This window comes from Pelodiscus sinensis, unplaced genomic scaffold (assembly GCF_049634645.1).
Source record: "Pelodiscus sinensis isolate JC-2024 unplaced genomic scaffold, ASM4963464v1 ctg201, whole genome shotgun sequence".
NCBI classification, from domain to species: Eukaryota; Metazoa; Chordata; order Testudines; family Trionychidae; genus Pelodiscus; species Pelodiscus sinensis.
The window spans coordinates 36,373-57,439 of NW_027465967.1; the positions used below are offsets into that span (position 1 = coordinate 36,373).

Consider the following 21,067-nt stretch of genomic DNA (forward strand, 5'->3'; position numbering starts at 1 on the left):
TCTACTAAGCATGGGCCATCGGGGCTATACTCAGTCCAGGAACTGCTCTCCCTGAACTAGCCTTAGAGCCCCTCCATTGGGGATCCCTGCCTACCAGCTTTGCACCCCACAGCCCCCGTTTTGGGGTGCCCATCCCTGCATTCCTCAGGGCATGGTCAAGGGACGACATTCCCAGTATGGCAGGGCAGCTGAAGCTGTTAGGTTCAGGCTCCACAGAAGACCATGCACAGGATGGCCCATCTGTGGCACAGAAGAAATGAGGGAGGTGAAGGGGATGTGACCCCCAGGTCCGTGGTTCTCAACCTCTTTTTATAAAGCACTCCTTTTTCAAAACCATTATAAGAATCCTCAATGCACCCGCCCCCCCCAGAGCTAGGCACCCCAGCCCCCTCTCCCCCCCTAACCCAATGCACCCACCCCCCCCAGAGCCAGGCACCCCAGCCCCCTCTCCCCCCCTCCTAACCCAATGCACCCGCCCCCCCCCCCAGAGCCAGGCACCCCAGCCCCCTCTCCCCCCTCCTAACCCAATGCACCCGCCCCCCCCCCAGAGCCAGGCACCCCAGCCCCCTCTCCCCCCTCCTAACCCAATGCACCCGCCCCCCCCCCAGAGCCAGGCACCCCAGCCCCCTCTCCCCCCTCCTAACCCAATGCACCCGCCCCCCCCCCAGAGCCAGGCACCCCAGCCCCCTCTCCCCCCTCCTAACCCAATGCACCCGCCCCCCCCAGAGCCAGGCACCCCAGCCCCCTCTCCCCCCTCCTAACCCAATGCACCCGCCCCCCCCCCCCCCGAGCCAGGCACCCCAGCCCCCTCTCCCCCCTCTAACCCAATGCACCCGCCCCCCCCAAAGCCAAGCACCCCAGCCCCCTCTCCCCCCTCCTAACCCAATGCACCCGCCCCCCCCCAGAGCCAAGCACCCCAGCCCCCTCTCCCCCCTCCTAACCCAATGCACCCGCCCCCCCCAGAGCCAAGCACCCCAGCCCCCTCTCCCCCCTCCTAACCCAATGCACCCGCCCCCCCCAGAGCCAAGCACCCCAGCCCCCTCTCCCCCCTCCTAACCCAATGCACCTGCCCCCTCCCAGAGCCAAGCACCCCAGCCCCCTCTCCCCCCTCCTAACCCAATGCACCCGCCCCGCCCCAGAGCCAAGCACCCCAGCCCCCTCTCCCCCCTCCTAACCCAATGCACCCGCCCCCCCCCAGAGCCAAGCACCCCAGCCCCCTCTCCCCCTCCTAACCCAATGCACCCGCCCCCCCCAGAGCCAAGCACCCCAGCCCCCTCTCCCCCCTCCTAACCCAATGCACCCGCCCCCCCCCAGAGCCAAGCACCCCAGCCCCCTCTCCCCCCTCCTAACCCAATGCACCCGCCCCCCCCCAGAGCCAAGCACCCCAGCCCCCTCTCCCCTCTCCTAACCCAATGCACCCGCCCCCCCCCAGAGCCAGGCACCCCAGCCCCCTCTCCCCCCTCCTAACCCAATGCACCCGCCCCCCCCCAGAGCCAAGCACCCCAGCCCCCTCTCCTCCCTCCTAACCCAATGCACCCGCCCCCCCCAGAGCCAAGCACCCCAGCCCCCTCTCCCCCCTCCTAACCCAATGCACCTGCCCCCCCAGAGCCAAGCACCCCAGCCCCCTCTCCCCCCTCCTAACCCAATGCACCCGCCCCCCCCAGAGCCAAGCACCCCAGCCCCCTCTCCCCCTCCTAACCCAATGCACCCGCCCCCCCCCCAGAGCCAAGCACCCCAGCCCCCTCTCCCCCTCCTAACCCAATGCACCCGCCCCCCCCCAGAGCCAAGCACCCCAGCCCCCTCTCCCCCCTCCTAACCCAATGCACCTGCCCCCCCAGAGCCAAGCACCCCAGCCCCCTCTCCCCCCTCCTAACCCAATGCACCCGCCCCCCCCCAGAGCCAAGCACCCCAGCCCCCTCTCCCCCTCCTAACCCAATGCACCCGCCCCCCCCCCCCAGAGCCAAGCACCCCAGCCCCCTCTCCCCCCTCCTAACCCAATGCACCTGCCCCCCAGCCCCGCCCCCGCAGCCAGGCTCCGGGCGGTGTCGCCCCTTTGAGGTGCGCGCTCCCGCGGCCCCGCCCCGCCCCGCCCCGCCCCGGTGTCCTGCTGCAGGGGCACGTGGCCGGCAGCGCTGGGCTGGCTGCGCCGCTGATGGGCGGGGCCCTTTGCCGCGGAGCTCGCCCCGTGGGGCTCTCTCCGGCCCCGCCCCCCGGCCTGCCCGCTCCCAAGATGGCCGCCTGCTCCTCCTGCCAGCCCCCGCCATGGCAGCCGCCTGGGGCCGCGCCGCGTCACTTCCGCTCGCCCTGCTGCCGCGGTGAGCGGGCAGGACTGGCGGAGGCGGCTTGCGGGGAGGGGCTGGAGCTCGGGGGCTGCACGGGGAGGGGTTTGGGGCGCGCAGTACTCGGGGGGCTGCACGGGGAGGAGTTTGGGGCGCGCAGTACTCGGGGGGCTGCACGGGGAGGAGTTTGGGGCGCGCAGTACTCGGGGGGCTGCACGGGGAGGGGTTTGGGGCGCGCAGTACTTGGGGGGCTGCACGGGGAGGGGTTTGGGGCGCGCAGTACTTGGGGGGCTGCACGGGGAGGGGTTTGGGGCGCGCAGTACTCGGGGGGCTGCACGGGGAGGAGTTTGGGGCGCGCAGTACTCGGGGGGCTGCACGGGGAGGAGTTTGGGGCGCGCAGTACTCGGGGGGCTGCACGGGGAGGGGTTTGGGGCGCGCAGTACTTGGGGGGCTGCACGGGGAGGAGTTTGGGGCGCGCAGTACTCGGGGGGCTGCACGGGGAGGGGTTTGGGGCGCGCAGTACTTGGGGGGCTGCACGGGGAGGAGTTTGGGGCGCGCAGTACTCGGGGGGCTGCACGGGGAGGAGTTTGGGGTGCGCAGTACTTGGGGGGCTGCACGGGGAGGAGTTTGGGGCGCGCAGTACTCGGGGGGCTGCACGGGGAGGAGTTTGGGGCGCGCAGTACTCGGGGGGCTGCACGGGGAGGAGTTTGGGGCGCGCAGTACTCGGGGGGCTGCACGGGGAGGGTTTGGGGCGCGCAGGGCTTGGGAGGCTGCACGGGGAGGGTTTGGGGTGCAGAGGACTGGGGCTGCACAGGGAGGTTTTGGGGCATGCAAAACTTGGGGGTTGCACTGGGGAGGTTTGGGGTGCACAGGATTTAGGAGGTTGCAGAGAGGCAGCAGGCTCCTGAGCAGGGATATAGGAGATGGTCGGGTATATGTTGGGGGTGCCGAAGAATGGAAGGTAGCACAGCAGAAAGGAATGCTGGGGTGACTTTAGGGGTGCAAGGAATTGAGGGATTTGTTGAGGACATGGGCTCCTGGGCAGAATTTGGAGGTGCACCAGGGTTGGCATAGTTTAGGGGAACTCCTCTGGCAGTTGCCTTTGGGGAAAGGATTCTAGGGGGCACTGGAATGGTTTGGGGGGATGCTGCTTCCTAAAGTGAGAGGAATTGGGATGGAGAAGAGGGTGCATGGTAATTTGGGGGGCTGTTGCCTTGGAGGGGAATTAATTTAGAGCTGTATGCCCAAAAGATTTGGGGGGCTGTGGGGATTCCCCTTAAATACCAGGGCTTGCCTGCAGATTTGAGAGGGCTGCATTGGAATTGGGGGGGTTCCCCTGAGGCAGGAGTCGCAGGGAGTCCCCGCTGTTCCCAGAGCCATGTCTTTCGGGGACTCCTACGATTGGTACATGGGGCCCCTGAGCCGGCAGGAGGCTGTGGCCTGTCTTCAGGGTCACCGACCCGGCACCTTCCTGGTGAGGGACAGCTCCACCTGCCCTGGGGACTTCGTCCTCTCCGTCAGCGAGAACGCCAAGGTGAGGGGAGTCTGGGGCTGGTGAGGGAGGGGAACCGGCTGAAGGATGTGGGAGAGGAAGGGATGAGGTGGGGGCAGGAGGAGAATTGCCAGAATCCATGGGCTTGGGGGAGGAAATGGATCTAGGAGAACCCAGGGGGATGTGGGGAAGAGGTCTGGTGAAAGTCCAATGTATAACTGTCTGTCTGCCCCCTGTCTCCTTCCCGGGCCCTCTGCCTTTCCCCAGGTCTCTCACTACATCATTAACAGCCTGCCTGGCCGACTGAAGATCGGGGATCAGGAGTTTGAGGGGCTGCCGGCGCTGCTGGATTTCTACCGGGTACACTACCTGGACACCACCACGCTGGTGGTGCCTGTGTGCCGAGGCCCCACAGGGCCCAGCCCGGCCCCACCGGCCCCTGCCGAGGGGGCCGGTGACCCTGAAGCACCAGCTGTTGGCCCTGGCCCACCCTGCGAGTGGGTGCAGGCTCTCTATGACTTTGCGGGGAATGACCAGGAGGACCTGCCCTTCCGCAAGGGGGAGCCGCTCCGCGTGCTGGGCAAGCCAGAAGAGCAGTGGTGGACGGCCACAGCGAGGCGACGGGCGGGTGGGCATGATCCCGGTGCCCTATGTTCAGCCCTGGCGTCCCCAGGCCGGAGTCCTGCTGGGGCCTTATGCCCATCCCAGTGTAGGCGGCCCCCCAGCTCCGCTGCCCACAGCCCGCAATGGCCCTGTGGTGGCCAGGGCTGTGCAGCGGCGGGTGCCCAATGCCTATGACAAGACGGCGCTAGCTTTCGAGGTGAGTGCAGGGCACCCAGGATCTGGGGGGGAACAGGGCCTGGATTCCAGAGGACCCAAGTATCTGAAGGGTCCCAGCTGGTGGGCGGCAGAACTAATCCCTGATTCTGGGGATCCAGGCAAGGGAAGGGCGATTGATCCTGGGCCTAAGGGGCGTGTGTGCCTGGAGCTTGGCACAGAGGAGGGAATTAGTCCTTGATTCTGGAGACCCAGGTGTCCAGAGACGGGGGCAAGTGGGGTGAGTGAGACTGTTCCGAGGAGGCATCTGACACAGTGACCTTTGTCCTCTGACCCCCAGGTGGGTGACATCATCACGGTGACGAAGATGAACATCAATGGGCAATGGGAGGGGCAGTTGAACGGGCGCAGTGGGCACTTTCCCTTCACCCACGTCCAGATTCTCGACCCCCAGAGCCCCGAGGAGGCCAGCTGAGCCCCGCGGCCCCTGGACTCTGACTCTGGGACAACCGCCTGAGCCCCACGGCCCCTGGACTCTGACTCTGGGACAACCGCCTGAGCCCCACGGCCCCTGGACTCTGACTCTGGGACAACCGCCTGAGCCCCACGGCCCCTGGACTCTGACTCTGGGACAACCGCCTGAGCCCCACGGCCCCTGGACTTCAACCCTGGGGCAGCCGCCTGAGCCCCACGGTCCCTGGACTCTGACTCTGGGACAACCGCCTGAGCCTCACAGCCCCTGGACTCCGACCCCAGGGCGGCCACCTGAGCCCCATGGCCCCTGGATTCTGACCCCGGGGCTTCCACCTGAGCCCCACGGCCCCTGGACTCTGACCCCGGGGTGGCCACCTGAGCCCCACGGCCCCTGGACTCTGACCCCGGGGCGGCCACCTGAGCCCCACAGCCCCTGGACTCTGACCCCGGGGCTTCCGCCTGAGCCCCACGGCCCCTGGACTCTGACTCTGGGGCGGCCACCTGAGCCCCACGGCCCCGGGGCGTCCGCCTGCAAGCTCTGTGTCAGCAAACCCATGGCTGGGTGCATGTGGACGCCTCTGTTGATGGACTCTGGCCCTTCCTTGCTTCCCTGAACGTTGCAGGGGCCGCCTGGCCTGGAGTGGCCTTTGCCCATTGCCTGTGAGCTTTCACCCTTGGCTGGTTGGCCTTTGCCGCTTGGCTTTTGAAGCGAGCTGCCTCGTTCTCCTGTGACCCTCGCTACACTGAATGGGTGCCTGGGGGTTCGCAGCCTGCGGGGGCCGAGGACCCAGGCTTCGTCTGGCTGACCCCTTGACTTGAGCCACGGCTACCTCTGGGTCCTGCCCCAGCGCGCCGCGGCCTGAATCCATGGGGGTGCTGGCTCTGACTGGAGGCTTGAGGTCTGGATCTGGGTCCAAAGGGCCCTTCCCCCACGTCGCTGCCCCGTGTGTGACTCACCCGCCGTCCCTGCTACATTAAACCTCCTGATGGTGACTGTGCCCAGCTCAGCTTCTTGAGTGTGTGTGTGGGGGGGGGGGGGGAGCTAGAGCATCGCTATGGTAACCCAGATCCTGGCCTGGCTAGAGCATCACCATGGTAACCCAGATCCTGGACCCTGGCCAGCTGGGGTCTAGAGTGTTGCCGTAGTAACCTGGATCCTTGCCCCAGGCCAGCTAGAGAGAGCCTCTAAGGTTTCCATGGAGACTGTGCTGGGGTGACCCCAGCCATGGGGTGTGAGCGCCTGTGGAAACAGGGCTGGTTCGGGGTCCCAGTGCCCAGCCACCCGTCTGTATCCCAGGCCAGTGTAGGGTTGGGAGCAGCAAAGCAATGATAGAAATGTAGCCGTGTTAGTCTGAAACCCAGGGCAGGGGGGTCCATGGAGGGGGAAGGGAGGGACTGGGGGCTGCTGTCTGCTGGGCCCCCCGCCATGACGCAGCTTTGGGTCCTACCACCAATGTCCCGAGCGTTTCACGTTCCCAGCCCAGGTATTTTTAGCTGCCCAGCGAAAGGCCAGGGGTCAGGGAAAAGGTTACCCTGTCCCTCCCCCACCTCTTATAGCCCCACGGCCCTCCGCACCCTGTCACCCAGCACTGCCTGGAGCTGCCGTGTGCCACCAGAGCCCGCCAGACCCCCGCTGCCGGTGAGATTGGGTGGGGGGCTATTGGGAGATGAGGGGAAGGGGGTCTGGTGGGAGCTGGAGGTTTTTGGGGGCTTGAGGTAAGGGGGTTTCTGGGCACCTGGGGAGATATCGGGGATAAGGGGTGTTTGAGGAGCTGGAGAATAATTGAGGGTAAGGGGTGTCTGGGCTTGTTGGGTTATTAGGGTAAGGGAGTATCTGAGGAGTTATTGGGAGCAAGGGCATATCGGGGTGATTGGGGTGTCTGGTGGGGTTGTGGAGCTGAGAGGGAGGGCTGGGCTAAGAGGGCTGGGGGGTTATTGGGGTAAGGAGGGCTGGGGGGTTATTGGGGCTAAGAGGGGACTGGGGGTTGAGTTATTGGGGCTAAGGGGACTGGGGGGTTATTGGGGGCTAAGGGGACTGGGGGGTTATTGGGGCTAAGAGGGGACTGGGGGGTTGGTGGGTCATTGGGGTAAGGAGGGCTGGGGGTTATTGGAGCTAAGGTGGTTGGTGGGATATTAGGGTAAGGGGACTGGGGGTTATTGGGGCTAAGAGGGGACTGGGGGGTTGGTGGGTTATTGGGGTAAGGAGGGCTGGGGGTTGTTGGGATATTAGGGTAAGGGGGACTGGGGGTTATTGGGGCTAAGGCGGTTGGTGGCTTATTGGGGTAAGGAGGGCTGAGGATTATTGGGGCTAAGGGGGTTGGTGGGTTATTGGGGTGAGGAGGGCTGAGGATTGGGGATAAGGGGGTTGGGTTATTGGGGTAAGGGGGGGCTGGGGGTTATTGGTGGTAAGGGGGGGGTTGGGGGCTAAGGCAGTTGGTGGGATATTGGGGTAAGGGGGCTGGGGGTTTTGGGGATAAGGCGGTTGGTGGGATATTGGGGTAAGGGGGCTGGGGGTTATTGGGGCTAAGGCGGTTGGTGGGATATTGGGGTAAGGGGGCTGGGGGTTATTGGGGCTAAGGCAGTTGGTGGGATATTGGGGTAAGGGGGGCTGGGGGTTTTGGGGATAAGGCGGTTGGTGGGATATTGGGGCAAGAGGGGCTGGGGGTTGTTGGGGAGAAGGGGCTGGGGGTTTTGGGGATAAGGCGGTTGGTGGATATTGGGGCAAGGGAGCTGCGGGTTGTTGGGGAGAAGAGGGGCTGGGGGTTTTGGGGAGAAGGCGGTTGGTGGGATATTGGGGCAAGGCGGGGCTGGGGGTTTTGGGGATAAGGCGGTTGGTGGGATATTGGGGCAAGGGGGCTGGGGGTTGTTGGGGAGAAGAGGGGCTGGGGGTTTTGGGGAGAAGGCGGTTGGTGGGATATTGGGGCAAGGGGAGCTGGGGGTTGTTGGGGAGAAGAGGGGCTGGGAGTTTTGGGATAAGGCGGTTGGTGGGATATTGGGGCAAGGGGGGCTGGGGGTTGGTTGGGGAGAAGAGGGGCTGGGAGTTTTGGGGATAAGGCGGTTGGTGGGATATTGGGGTAAGGGGGCTGGGGGTTTTGGGGATAAGGCGGTTGGTGGGATATTGGGGCAAGGGGGCTGGGGGTTGTTGGGGAGAAGAGGGGCTGGGGGTTTTGGGGATAAGGCGGTTGGTGGGATATTGGGGCAAGGGGGCTGGGGGTTGTTGGGGAGAAGAGGGGCTGGGGGTTTTGGGGAGAAGGCGGTTGTGGGATATTGGGGCAAGGGGGGCTGGGGGTTTTGGGGATAAGGCGGTTGGTGGGATATTGGGGCAAGGGAGCTGGGGGTTGTTGGGGAGAAGAGGGGCTGGGGGTTTTGGGGATAAGGCGGTTGGTGGGATTATTGGGGCAAGGGGCTGGGGGTTGTTGGGGAGAAGAGGGGCTGGGGGTTTTGGGGGAGAAGGCGGTTGGTGGGATATTGGGGCAAGGGGGCTGGGGGTTGTTGGGAGAAGAGGGGCTGGGGGTTTTGGGGAGAAGGCGGGTTGGTGGGATATTGGGGCAAGGGGGCTGGGGGTTGTTGGGGAGAAGAGGGGCTGGGGGTTTTGGGGAGAAGGCGGTTGGTGGGATATTGGGGCAAGGGGGCTGGGGGTTGTTGGGGAGAAGAGGGGCTGGGGGTTTTGGGGAGAAGGCGGTTGGTGGGATATTGGGGCAAGGGGGGCAGGGGGTTTTGGGGAGAAGAGGGGCTGGGGGTTTTGGGGAGAAGGCGGTTGGTGGGATATTGGGGCAAGGGGGGCTGGGGGTTTTGGGGAGAAGGAAGTGTAGCAGGGGAGGGGAGACAGTGGGCTGGGGGAGCAGAACAGGGCGGCCTGACATTTCTAAGGCAGCAGCTGTGCCCTGGCTGGAAGGGGGGGCAGACTCTCGGGATCAGGCCCCCCCACACTCCGCCTATGCAGGATTTGGAGGCCCATACCCCTCCCCCACGGGTACGTGCTGATCAGCACAAAACTATCCCACCCCCACCCAGTGAGGGAGCAATTCCAGCGTAATTACCAGCAGCCCAGAGCTTAGCTTCCCTCCCCTCCCCTCCCCCACCCCGCGATGGCGGGGGGGGGGGGCTGCGGGGCATTGACAGGACTGGGGGGGACACGAGGCTGCGCTGCCGGGCTGGGGGCATTGCGGATCATCTGCCATTTTTCCAGCCTCACACGCCCTCTCTGCTCTGTCCCCCTCTCCAAGGAGACACCCCCCCCCCCGCCTGGGATGCCCCTCCCTGCATTCCTGTGCTCTCCTCACCCCTCTGGCTCCTTTGTGCCCCAGCCAGTCAGGCTGCCCCCCCCAGGGTGCAGCTGCAGGTTCCTGGGGAGACAGCAGCACTGCTCCCCCATGAGCTGGGTGCCCATCTGGCCTGTCCAGGGTGGGTGCCAGCGCCGCCCCAGGTCCGTTTGTCCAAGCTGGCCCGGCAGCAGCCAGCTGGGCACCCAGCGCCGCCCGGGCCCTGGGCTTTCACAGCTGGGCCGCCGGTTTTCCAGCTCGTCTTTCCAGGGCAGGGGGACAGGTGACGCCAGTGCCAGGTGGCACCACGAGGGGACCCAGAAATAGCTGCCTGCCCCTTCAGAGGGGACACATGAGCCGGGGAGGGGGGGGGGCGTCTGGAGAAAGGTCAGAGCAAAGGCAGAATGCGGGGAGGGGGAGGGGGGAGGGGGAGGGGACCCGCTGCAGAGCACCCCCAGCCCAGTGGTGCAGAGGGGAGGCCTGTGGGAGCGAGTGGGGGGCTTGGAGCAGCAGGGATTTGGGGGTCCATTCCAGCTGCTGCAAGGAATGTCCTTTGGCTTCCACACCCCACAGCTACCCTCAGGCCTCCCCCGCCCTGGGCCTCTCCGGACAGCTACCCTCAGGCCTCCCCCGCCCTGGGCCTCTCCGGACCCACTCGCCCCATAGGCCCTTCTCCCAGCCCCTCCCCCGCAGAGGGGCGGCACGGGAGGGGGGGAATCAGTTTCCCCGGGGGATGTCCCGGCCAAGCTCTCCCCGCGCAAGGAGCGGGGCCCGATCGGCTCTAGGGGGCGCTGGAGCGAGAGAGGCGGTCTCCCTTTCAACTTGTGGCCCCGCCCCTTCGACTGGCTTCCGCCCGCGGGCCTGTGACGTTCCCTTTCGGAACGCGGGAGACTCGGAGAGTTCGGAGCCATCCCCAGTCCCCAGCCTGCCGCCGGGAGAGGTGGGTCGGGGGTTCGCGGCTCTGGAGGCAGGGACCGGGGGGGGGGTTCGCGGCTCTGGAGGCAGGGACCGGGGGGGGGGTTCGCGGCTCTGGAGGCAGGGACCGGGGGGGGGTTCGCGGCTCTGGAGGCAGGGACCGGGGGGGGGGGTTCGCGGCTCTGGAGGCAGGGACCGGGGGGGGTTCGCGGCTCTGGAGGCAGGGACCGGGAGGGGGGGGGAGTTCGCGGCTCTGGAGGCAGGGACGGGGGGCGGGGGGGTTCGCGGCTCTGGAGGCAGGGACCGGGGAGGGGGGGAGTTCGCGGCTCTGGAGGCAGGGACGGGGGGGGGGGGGAGTTCGCGGCTCTGGAGGCAGGGACCGGGGGGGGGGGGGAGTTCGCGGCTCTGGAGGCAGGGACCGGGGGGGGGGGAGTTCGCGGCTCTGGAGCAGGGACCGGGGGGGGGGGGGGAGTTCGCGGCTCTGGAGGCAGGGACCGGGGGGGGGGGGGGGAGTTCGCGGCTCTGGAGGCAGGGACCGGGGGGGGGGGGGGAGTTCGCGGCTCTGGAGGCAGGGACCGGGGGGGGGGGGGGGGGGGGGAGTTCGCGGCTCTGGAGCAGGGACCGGGGGGGGGGGGGGGAGTTCGCGGCTCTGGAGGCAGGGACCGGGGGGGGGGGGGGGAGTTCGCGGCTCTGGAGGCAGGGACCGGGGGGGGGGGGGGAGTTCGCGGCTCTGGAGGCAGGGACGGGGGGGGGGGAGTTCGCGGCTCTGGAGGCAGGGACCGGGGGGGGGGGGGGGAGTTCGCGGCTCTGGAGCAGGGACGGGGGGGGGGGGGGAGTTCGCGGCTCTGGAGGCAGGGACCGGGGAGGGGGGGAGTTCGCGGCTCTGGAGGCAGGGACCGGGGAGGGGGGGAGTTCGCGGCTCTGGAGGCAGGGACCGGGGAGGGGGGGAGTTCGCGGCTCTGGAGGCAGGGACCGGGGAGGGGGGGAGTTCGCGGCTCTGGAGGCAGGGACCGGGGAGGGGGGGAGTTCGCGGCTCTGGAGGCAGGGACCGGGGGGGGGGGGGGGAGTTCGCGGCTTCTGGAGGCAGGGACGGGGGGGGGGGGGGAGTTCGCGGCTCTGGAGGCAGGGACCGGGGGGGGGGGGGGAGTTCGCGGCTCTGGAGGCAGGGACCGGGGGGGGGGGGAGTTCGCGGCTCTGGAGGCAGGGTTCCCGTGGGCTGGCAGGAGCTGTTGTCTTTGGGGGGCTGGTGTCAGGAGCCCCGGGTCTCAGGAACGGAACGGACCAGACCGTCCTTGGCTACCCCTGGGGCGCCTCTCCCCAGAGCCAGCGGCATTTCTATCCTGCTTCCTCTGAGCGAGCTGGATGGGGCGGCAGAATCTCCCCATGGCGCCCCATTTCAGCCCCCAGCTCTCGATGCGACCTTGCCCTCCTACCCCCCAGCAGAGTTGGGGGCCGGCCGATGGCCCCTCCCCGCCCGTGGGGGGAACCGGGACTCTCAAGGTCAGAGCTGCATGGTTGCTCGTGGCATCCCTGGATTGCGCGGGGCGCTCCCTAGTGGCCGCGAGCACCTTGGGCTGGGCCCCCGGTGCCCCCTTTCCTCGGGCTGGGCGGCTGCGGGCGCCTCCTTCCTGCCCCTCCCTCCTGCTCCCTGGAGGCTGCGAACTCAGCAGCGTTTGGGGCGCGTCCTCGCCGGCTTCTCCCTTCCGCCTAGGGGCTGGAAGCATGGGGGTGCCCCCGGACGCCTGGGTCCCATTCCCCCTCCCCCTCCCCCTCCCCCTCCCCAGCGTGGCAGGGCCCTCTAGTGGTGCTCGCCCTCGGCTGCCATGCGGGAGGCCCAGGCCTGCACGTCTGTCTGTCTGTCTGGGCGGGGTTAACCCCGGGCTGCCCGTCTCGCCCACAGGAAGCCAACATGCCTCACCAGTACCCAGCCCTCACCCCGGAGCAGAAGAAGGAGCTGTCGGACATCGCTCACCGCATCGTGGCCCCGGCAAGGGCATCCTCGCTGCAGATGAGTCCACCGGTGAGGGGCTGTGGGGAGCCAGGCTCCCTGGGAGCTGACTGGCAGAGCCCCCACAACTGGGGAGCAGGGGTCGGGAGTGAGGGGCTTACGGAGGGAGTGGGGCGCCAGCTGACAGCCTCGCCCCACAGGCAGCATCGCCAAGCGGCTGAGCTCCATCGGCGCGGAGAACACGGAGGAGAACCGGCGCTTCTATCGCCAGCTGCTGTTCACGGCCGACGACGAGGGTCAACCCTGCATCGGGGGCGTCATCCTCTTCCACGAGACCATGTACCAGAAGGCCGACGACGCCCGCCCCTTCCCCAAGGTCATCAAGGACAAGGGCGGCGTGATTGGCATCAAGGTGAGCGTGGGTGGGGGTGGGTGCAGGGCCAAGGAGGGAGGGGCCAGTGGCCCCAAGCAGAGTGATGGGGGGACAATGTGGAGAGCTGGGGACTGAACGGAATGGACCCACCCCTCTGCCCCACAGGTGGACAAAGGTGTCGTGCCCCTGGCTGGAACAAACGGCGAGACCACCACCCAGGGTGAGTGACATGGGCTGTGCCCAATGGCAGCCCTGCCCCGCCCAGCACGGGGCCCCTCCCGGCACTAGCCCCTGGCTCACGCTCTGCCCCCCAGGTCTGGACGGGCTGTCCGAGCGCTGCGCCCAGTACAAGAAGGACGGGGCCGACTTTGCCAAGTGGCGCTGCGTGCTGAAGATCTCGGAGCACACCCCCTCCTACTTGGCCATCCTGGAGAACGCCAACGTCCTGGCACGCTACGCCAGCATCTGCCAGCAGGTGGGCAGCCCTGCGGTGCAGCTCCCTGCCCCGCAGCACAGGGCCGCCGGATCCCTTAGGCCCCCGGGTGGGACAGAGCCCGTGCACTGTGGTTCAGGGGATGCTGAGCTGGCAGCAGGTGGGCCAGGCCAAGTCTGGTGGTCTCTGACCCTGCCCCTCTGCCTGTCCCCTCAGAACGGGATCGTGCCCATTGTGGAGCCAGAAATCCTTCCGGATGGGGACCACGACCTGAAGCGCTGTCAGTACGTTACAGAGAAGGTAAGAGGGCCCGGGGGCAGCGGGTGTCTCCTCACAGCTGGGGCTGGAAGTGGGGTGCGGGACAGCTCCCCTCCTGGGGACCATTGGCAGCTTGAGGGCCTGACCCTGCTCTCTCTGACCCCTCCCCCAGGTGCTGGCCGCTGTGTACAAAGCACTGAGTGACCACCACGTCTACCTGGAGGGCACCCTTCTCAAACCCAACATGGTGACGGCTGGCCACGCCTGCACCAAGAAGTACAGCCATGAGGAGATCGCCATGGCGACTGTCACCGCCCTGCGCCGCACCGTGCCACCCGCTGTGCCTGGTGGGCACTGGGGAAAGAAGGGGGCATTGGGGTGGGCCAGCCTCCCTGCCTGTGGGCACCCCCCAGGCAGGGCTGGCTGGGGGAAGGGAGAGGACGTGGACTCCTGGGGCTCCCCTCCAGGGCACTGCCGGAACCAGCCCAGCCTCCTCCTAGGACCCTAAGGCTGCACCAGCCTGGCCCCAGTTGGAACTAGTGCCCCTCGCCCAGGCGCTGACACCCTGCCCCCTCCCTCCACAGGCATCACCTTCCTGTCGGGCGGGCAGAGCGAGGAGGAGGCCTCCCTCAACCTCAATGCCATCAACAAGTGCCCCCTGCACAAACCCTGGGCTCTGACCTTCTCCTACGGCCGCGCCCTGCAGGCCTCGGCCCTCAAGGCCTGGGGTGGCAAGAAGGAGAATGCCAAGGCAGCCCAGGAGGAGTATGTCAAGCGGGCCCTGGTATGTGCCCCGCCCCTGGGCGTGGCTGGCTCAGCTAGGGGGGTGGAAGTAGGGGAGCGCGAGGCCTTGCCTGTCATTAGGTACTAGGCTGGCTGTGGGGTGGGTCAGGGAGGATGCCCTGGGGGGTGAGGGCTGGTCCTGGGGAGAAGAACATGTTGGGGGAGAGGGCTGGTCCTGGGAGGTTCAGGGTCCGATGCAGGGAGGACATGCTGGGGGGGACGGGACACGCTTTGGCACCAGAAGGCTATGCTGGGGGGGGGCTGATTCTGGCGGGGAAGGACATGCTCTGGCGCTGGGAGGATGTGCTGGGGGGGAGGGCTGGCCTTGGGGGTTCAGGGTCCAGGGTAGGGAGGATATGCTGGGGGGCTGGCACTGAGGGGGGTGGAGCCCGGTGGCAGTGGGAGAACATGCATAGGGGGGTGCTGGGGGCCTGGTGGGGGGAGAGGTTTTGGGGGGGCGGGGTGCAAGGCACTGATCTGTTTCTGCCCCCTAGGCTAACAGCCTGGCCTGCCAGGGGAAATACAGCCCGAGCGGGCAGAGCGGCGCAGCTGCCAGCGAGTCCCTCTTCGTCTCCAACCACGCCTACTAGGGGGGCCTGGCCACGGCCCCCCGCCAGAGCCCAGCGCCCTGCAGAGAGGTGTGAAGAACCCAGGAATCGACCCTTCCCCCTGCGTCTCAACGCCCTGTGCTGGGGCCAGATGACACTCCAGGTCCCCCCACCATAGCTGCTGGGGTGACCACCCCCCCACATCCCACAATAAAGAAAACCTGTTGAACCAGCTCCTGGCTGTGAGCATCCTTGGGGGGCAGTAGCACAGGGCTATGGGTGGGAGGGGCCAAGGATGGGGGGGGTCAAAGTGGCTCTCCCACAAGTAGCTCCCCGGGGCCAAGTTCCACAAGGGCTGTGCATCTCCCCCACCCCCGAACCACAGAGTGGGGGCCAGAAATGCTCCCCACCCATAGCCCCCACTGAGCCCTGTGGGCACACACAAGGCCCCCCACATCCCATTCTGGGCCTTGTATGCACCTCCCTCTGCACATAGCCCTTACTGGGCCTGGGCCCCTGTGTCTCCTTCCCACCTCTCCCCTGGTACTGCAACACAGCCCTCCCCATGGCCCCCTCAGCACTGCAACCCACATGCACCCCACACTGGGGGGGACTGGCACCCTCCTCCTCACGTACACCCCTCCATTGGGACGGGGCCTAGCAACCCCCCCACGTGCAGTGAAAGCAGGCACTAGGCGCGCACACCCCAAGCCCAGTGGCCTGGGCAGTGGCTGGAGAAGTGGACAGGTGGGGAGCGGGCCTGGACAGCCATGCCATAGGGTGCCAGGGAGGGAAGTGGGGGCACAGACTTTGCAGGCAGCGGGCCCCCCGGGCACAGGTTCTCCCCCCCGCCGGCTCCCCCCGGGCACTGCCCCCCCCCGCCGACCCCCCCCGGGCACTGCCCCCCCCGCCGACCCCCCCCGGGCACTGCCCCCTCCCCGCCGGCTCCCCCCTGGGCACTGCCGCCCCCCGCCGACCCCCCCCGGGCACTGCCCCCTCCCCGCCGGCTCCCCCCGGGCACTGCCCCCCCCCGCCGGCTCCCCCCGGGCACTGCCCCCCCCCCCGCCGACCCCCCCCTGGGCACTGCCCCCTCCCCGCCGGCTCCCCCCTGGGCACTGCCCCCTCCCCGCCGACCCCCCCCGGGCACTGCCCCCTCCCCGCCGGCTCCCCCCTGGGCACTGCCCCCTCCCCGCTGGCTCCCCCCTGGGCACTGCCCCCCCCGCCGACCCCCCCCGGGCACTGCCCCCTCCCCGCTGGCTCCCCCCTGGGCACTGCCCCCCCCGCCGGCCCCCCCCTGGGCACTGCCCCCCCCGCCGGCCCCGCCCCCGGGCACTGCCCCTCCCCCTGGATTGCCCCCGGAAATCGGGTCCCCCGCTCGGCCCGGGGCCGAGGCCGGACACGTGACGTAGGGTCCGCGCCAGGCTGCGCAAGAGGCCCCGCCTCGGGAGCTCAGCGGAAGGCGCCGGATGTGACGTAACGTCCGGTGTCTTTCCTCCCCTTCCTTTTCCGCCTTTCTTCTCGCGGCCTCTGCGCTCCGCCCTTTGCCGTGACGTCACTTCCTGCCTTCGCTCAGTCGTCCGCTCTCCGGCGGGGAAGTGACGTTGCGCCGGGAGGGGGCGGGGCGGGGCCAGCAGCGCTCGGAGCCGGGAGCCCCAGGTACGGGGGGCCGCGGGCGGGGGGGGCGGGGCGGGGGGGGCTGGGCTGGGCTTCCCCCCCCCCCCGGCTGACTGCCCCGCCTCCCCCCAGCCATGGCCGAGATCAGCGACCTGGACCGGCAGATCGAGCAGCTGCGGCGCTGCGAGCTCATCAAGGAGAGCGAGGTGAAGGCGCTGTGCGCCAAGGCCCGGTGAGCGGGGGGGGGCCGGGGGGGCCCGGTGAGCGGGGGGGGGCCGGGGGGGGGCCCGGGGGGGCGGGGCTGCGAGCTCATCAAGGAGAGCGAGGTGAAGGCGCTGTGCGCCAAGGCCCGGTGAGCGGGGGGGCCGGGGGGGCCCGGGGGGGCGGTGCTGCGAGCTCATCAAGGAGAGCGAGGTGAAGGCGCTGTGCGCCAAGGCCCGGTGAGCGGGGGGGGCCGGGGGGGGCCCGGGGGGGCGGGGCTGCGAGCTCATCAAGGAGAGCGAGGTGAAGGCGCTGTGCGCCAAGGCCCGGTGAGCGGGGGGGGGGGGGCCGGGGGGGGCCCGGGGGGGCGGGGCTCCGAGCTCATCAAGGAGAGCGAGGTGAAGGCGCTGTGCGCCAAGGCCCGGTGAGCGGGGGGGGGGCCGGGGGGGGGCCCGGGGGGGCGGGGCTCCGAGCTCATCAAGGAGAGCGAGGTGAAGGCGCTGTGCGCCAAGGCCCGGTGAGCGGGGGGGGGGGGGCCGGGGGGGGGCCCGGGGGGGGCGGGGCTCCGAGCTCATCAAGGAGAGCGAGGTGAAGGCGCTGTGCGCCAAGGCCCGGTGAGCGGGGGGGGGGGCCCGGGGGGGCGGCGCTGCGAGCTCATCAAGGAGAGCGAGGTGAAGGCGCTGTGCGCCAAGGCCGGTGAGCGGGGGGGGCCGGGGGGGGGCCCGGGGGGGCGGGGCTGCGAGCTCATCAAGGAGAGCGAGGTGAAGGCGCTGTGCGCCAAGGCCCGGTGAGCGGGGGGGGGCCGGGGGGGGCCCGGGGGGGCGGGGCTCCGAGCTCATCAAGGAGAGCGAGGTGAAGGCGCTGTGCGCCAAGGCCCGGTGAGCGGGGGGGGGCCGGGGGGGGGCCCGGGGGGGCGGGGGCTCCGAGCTCATCAAGGAGAGCGAGGTGAAGGCGCTGTGCGCCAAGGCCCGGTGAGCGGGGGGGGGGGGGCCGGGGGGGGGGCCCGGGGGGCGGGGCTCCGAGCTCATCAAGGAGAGCGAGGTGAAGGCGCTGTGCGCCAAGGCCCGGTGAGCGGGGGGGGGGGCCCGGGGGGGGCGGCGCTGCGAGCTCATCAAGGAGAGCGAGGTGAAGGCGCTGTGCGCCAAGGCCCGGTGAGCGGGGGGGGCCGGGGGGGGGGCCCGGGGGGGCGGGGCTGCGAGCTCATCAAGGAGAGCGAGGTGAAGGCGCTGTGCGCCAAGGCCCGGTGAGCGGGGGGGGGGCCGGGGGGGGGGCCCGGGGGGGCGGGGCTCCGAGCTCATCAAGGAGAGCGAGGTGAAGGCGCTGTGCGCCAAGGCCCGGTGAGCGGGGGGGGGGGGGGCCGGGGGGGGGCCGGGGGGGCGGGGCTCCGAGCTCATCAAGGAGAGCGAGGTGAAGGCGCTGTGCGCCAAGGCCCGGTGAGCGGGGGGGGGGCCCGGGGGGGGCGGCGCTGCGAGCTCATCAAGGAGAGCGAGGTGAAGGCGCTGTGCGCCAAGGCCCGGTGAGCGGGGGGGGGGCCCGGGGGGGGGCGGCGCTGCGAGCTCATCAAGGAGAGCGAGGTGAAGGCGCTGTGCGCCAAGGCCCGGTGAGCGGGGGGGGGGGGGGGCCGGGGCGGGGCTGCTAGGCCTCCGGCGGGGCGGGGCTGCTAGGCCTCCCGGGGGGGCGGGGCGGGGCGGGGCTGCTAGGCCTCCCGGCGGGGCGGGGCTGCTAGGCCTCCCGGGGGGGCGGGGCGGGGCGGGGCTGCTAGGCCTCCCGGCGGGGCGGGGCTGCTAGGCCTCCCGGGGGGGGGGGCCGGGGCGGGGCTGCTAGGCCTCCCGGCGGGGCGGGGCTGCTAGGCCTCCCGGGGGGGCGGGGCGGGGCGGGGCTGCTAGGCCTCCCGGGAGGCCGGCCCGGGCCCGTCTCTAACCCGCTCGCCCCTGTGCACAAGGGAGATCCTGGTGGAGGAGAGCAACGTGCAGCGAGTGGACTCGCCGGTGACGGTGAGTGCAGGTTTCGGGGAGGGGGGCGTGTTGGGGGGGGCTTGGCTCCCAGCCCCTCACGGCAGCTCTCCCCCCAGTGTGCGGCGACATCCACGGCCAGTTCTACGACCTCAAGGAGCTGTTCAGGGTGAGTAGAGACCCGGCGCTGCCCCGCAGCCCAGCGCGCCCCCTCGCCATCACCCGTCCCCTGCACCCACAGGTCGGGGGGCGACGTTCCAGAGACCAACTACCTCTTCATGGGTGACTTCGTGGATCGTGGTTTCTACAGTGTGGAGACCTTCCTGCTGCTCCTGGCACTCAAGGTGAGGTCCCCCCCCCTCGGCCAGCTTCCCACCCACACCCTACCCCTTCTCCCATTGCCCGTCGGACCGGCTTCCCCTTGCTTGAACACCCCTCCCTGGTCCCTGCTAGCCACATTCTGTTGACTTGGGACTGTCCGGCCCCCGCTAGACACTCCCCTGGGGCTGGAGCCGGATCCCTGTCTCTTGGTTCCAGATAACCCCTCATCTCCCCTAGGTGCGCTACCCCGACCGCATCACGTTAATCCGGGGCAACCACGAGAGCCGGCAGATCACACAGGTGTACGGCTTCTATGACGAGTGCCTGCGCAAGTACGGCTCCGTCACCGTGTGGCGCTACTGCACCGAGATCTTTGACTACCTCAGCCTCTCGGCCATCATCGATGGGAAGGTGCGTTCTTGTGGCCGCGGGGCAGGGCTGGGGCAGGCCTCCTGGGTCCTAACCTCTGCTTCTCTCCTGCAGATCTTCTGTGTCCATGGGGGTCTCTCCCCTCTATCCAGACGCTGGATCAGATCCGCACCATTGATCGCAAGCAGGAGGTGCCGCATGACGGCCCTATGTGTGACCTGCTCTGGTCTGACCCAGAAGGTAAGGGGGTTGGCCGGCAGGAGGAGCGGGGCTTAGTCCTGGCTTACAGGGAGGATTATTTCTTTGGCAAAGATTCAGTCGTTCAGTGTGGGGAGCACACGACGGGCTGAGCAGGACTGGCCTCTCCTCAGACACAACAGGCTGGGGTGTGAGCCCGCGGGGGGCTGGGTACCTCTTCGGCAGCGACGTGGTGGCCCAGTTCAACGCCTCCAATGACATCGACATGATCTGCCGGGCCCACCAGCTGGTGATGGAGGGTTACAAGTGGCACTTCAACGAGACCGTGCTCACCGTGTGGTCAGCCCCCAACTACTGCTACAGGTGAGAGCATGAGGGGCACTGGCGGGGGCAGGCAGGTAGGAAGTAAGAGGCACCAGCAGCCAGAGGTTAGGCACAAGCTGCGGGTCGGGAGGGCCTGAGCTAGCAGGACCTGTAGTTCAGGAGTGAGGAGCACCAGCAGGGATGCGGGCGGGGGGCAGTGAGGGATGCTGGGGGAGACAGGGCCTGGGGGCAGGAGTAAGGGGCACTGGCTGTGCTGGGGGGCAGGGCTGTGGGTCAGGAGTGTGGGCATTGGCTGTGCTGGGGGGCAGGGCTGTGGGTCAGGAGTAAGGGGCACTGGCTGTGCTGGGGGGCAGGGCTGTGGGTCAGGAGTAAGGGGCACTGGCTGTGCTGGGGGGCAGGCTGTGGGTCAGGAGTAAGGGGCACTGGCTGTGCTGGGGGGCAGGGCTGTGGGTCAGGAGTGTGGGGCACTGGCCGGGCTATGTGTGTCACTCCCTCCCCCAGGTGCGGGAATGTGGCTGCCATCCTGGAGCTCGATGAGCATCTGCAGAAGGAATTTATCATCTTTGAAGCTGCCCCCCAGGAAACGCGAGGGATCCCCTCCAAGAAGCCTGTTGCTGACTACTTCCTGTGACCCCCCCACCAGCTGGCCTGAGGCAGCCCTGGCTTCCCCTGCTGGGGCTTTTGGAAGACCTGGGGACGGATCCTGCCCATTCCTTGGGATTGAATGTGGGGTGGCCAGACTGCAGCCCTGCTCTGGGATGAAGTGACTGTTACCTCCCTGCCCCAAATCTCCAGCATCTTTCTCCAGGTTTCAGCTTCCGTCCCAGGCTCTTATTTAATAGCAAGGCCCCTCCCCCTTCAGCCTGCGTCCTGGCCTGGCTGGCAGCAGGGCCTCTGCCTTCCAAACGGGATCCCACATGTCGGGGCAGCAGGGGACCCAGGCCTGTGAGTCTCCCCACAGCTTCCTCTCCCCCGGGGGATCACTTTCCTCACCAGCCCTTTGGGTAGGCTGGCTATTCCGACATCCCTTTCTCTTTGGGGAGGGGCCCCCACGGTCCCCTTCTTACCTGTCTCTTGACATTTGTATTTCTTTGGTTGAATGACTTTTTCCAATATTTGCCTTTTTTGTTCATTTTAGATAAAAAAAAAAAATTCTAATAAAAATGGGAAAAAAACAGAAAAAAAATAAAGCTACGTTTGTATAAAGAACGAAACTGTGGTAAGTGTTAATCACCTGCCCAGCCCATACCCTGCCCTGGGGCCAGACGGGAGCCAGTGCCCCCTACAGAGAAAAGGTGGCCAATCAGTTCCAGGAGCCATGGGTCAGGTGGGAGGGATTCCTTCTGGGCTCTGGTGCACCTCTTTGAAGTGCGCCTCCTGGAGTCCTAGCAGGGTCCTTTCCCTTCTCAGGGTGGGGGACGACCCTCAGCGCTTGTTGTGCCAGCATCCGAGCCGCTATCCTCAGCACCTCCATGGGCTGGGGAGGGCCAAGGGGAGCCCTCAGCCACCTCTGCCAGCATCTTCCTGTCTGGCCTACGGAGGCTGC

General features: G+C 68.3%; 3 protein-coding genes across 3 annotated transcripts; all 3 read left to right on the forward strand.

The window, feature by feature from the left end:
* Positions 1-3,092: 3,092 nt before the first annotated feature.
* On the forward strand, positions 3,093-6,024 carry LOC102449158 (crk-like protein). Its single transcript, XM_075917421.1, is given in 4 exon segments — positions 3,093-3,813; positions 4,039-4,380; positions 4,382-4,591; positions 4,889-6,024. Coding segments are annotated over 4 exon segments (843 nt in total). The 5' UTR covers positions 3,093-3,657; the 3' UTR covers positions 5,024-6,024.
* A 6,084-nt stretch (positions 6,025-12,108) lies between these two features.
* Positions 12,109-14,775, forward strand: ALDOA (aldolase, fructose-bisphosphate A). Its single transcript, XM_075917420.1, is given in 9 exon segments — positions 12,109-12,181; positions 12,184-12,219; positions 12,348-12,559; positions 12,686-12,740; positions 12,835-12,995; positions 13,170-13,253; positions 13,384-13,558; positions 13,796-13,995; positions 14,489-14,775. Coding segments are annotated over 9 exon segments (1,092 nt in total). The 3' UTR covers positions 14,585-14,775.
* A 1,264-nt stretch (positions 14,776-16,039) lies between these two features.
* On the forward strand, positions 16,040-20,735 carry PPP4C (protein phosphatase 4 catalytic subunit). Its single transcript, XM_075917412.1, is given in 10 exon segments — positions 16,040-16,198; positions 16,289-16,388; positions 18,300-18,355; positions 18,429-18,480; positions 18,554-18,653; positions 18,868-19,041; positions 19,114-19,135; positions 19,138-19,239; positions 19,371-19,560; positions 20,023-20,735. Coding segments are annotated over 9 exon segments (924 nt in total). The 5' UTR covers positions 16,040-16,198; positions 16,289-16,290; the 3' UTR covers positions 20,153-20,735.
* Positions 20,736-21,067: the final 332 nt, after the last annotated feature.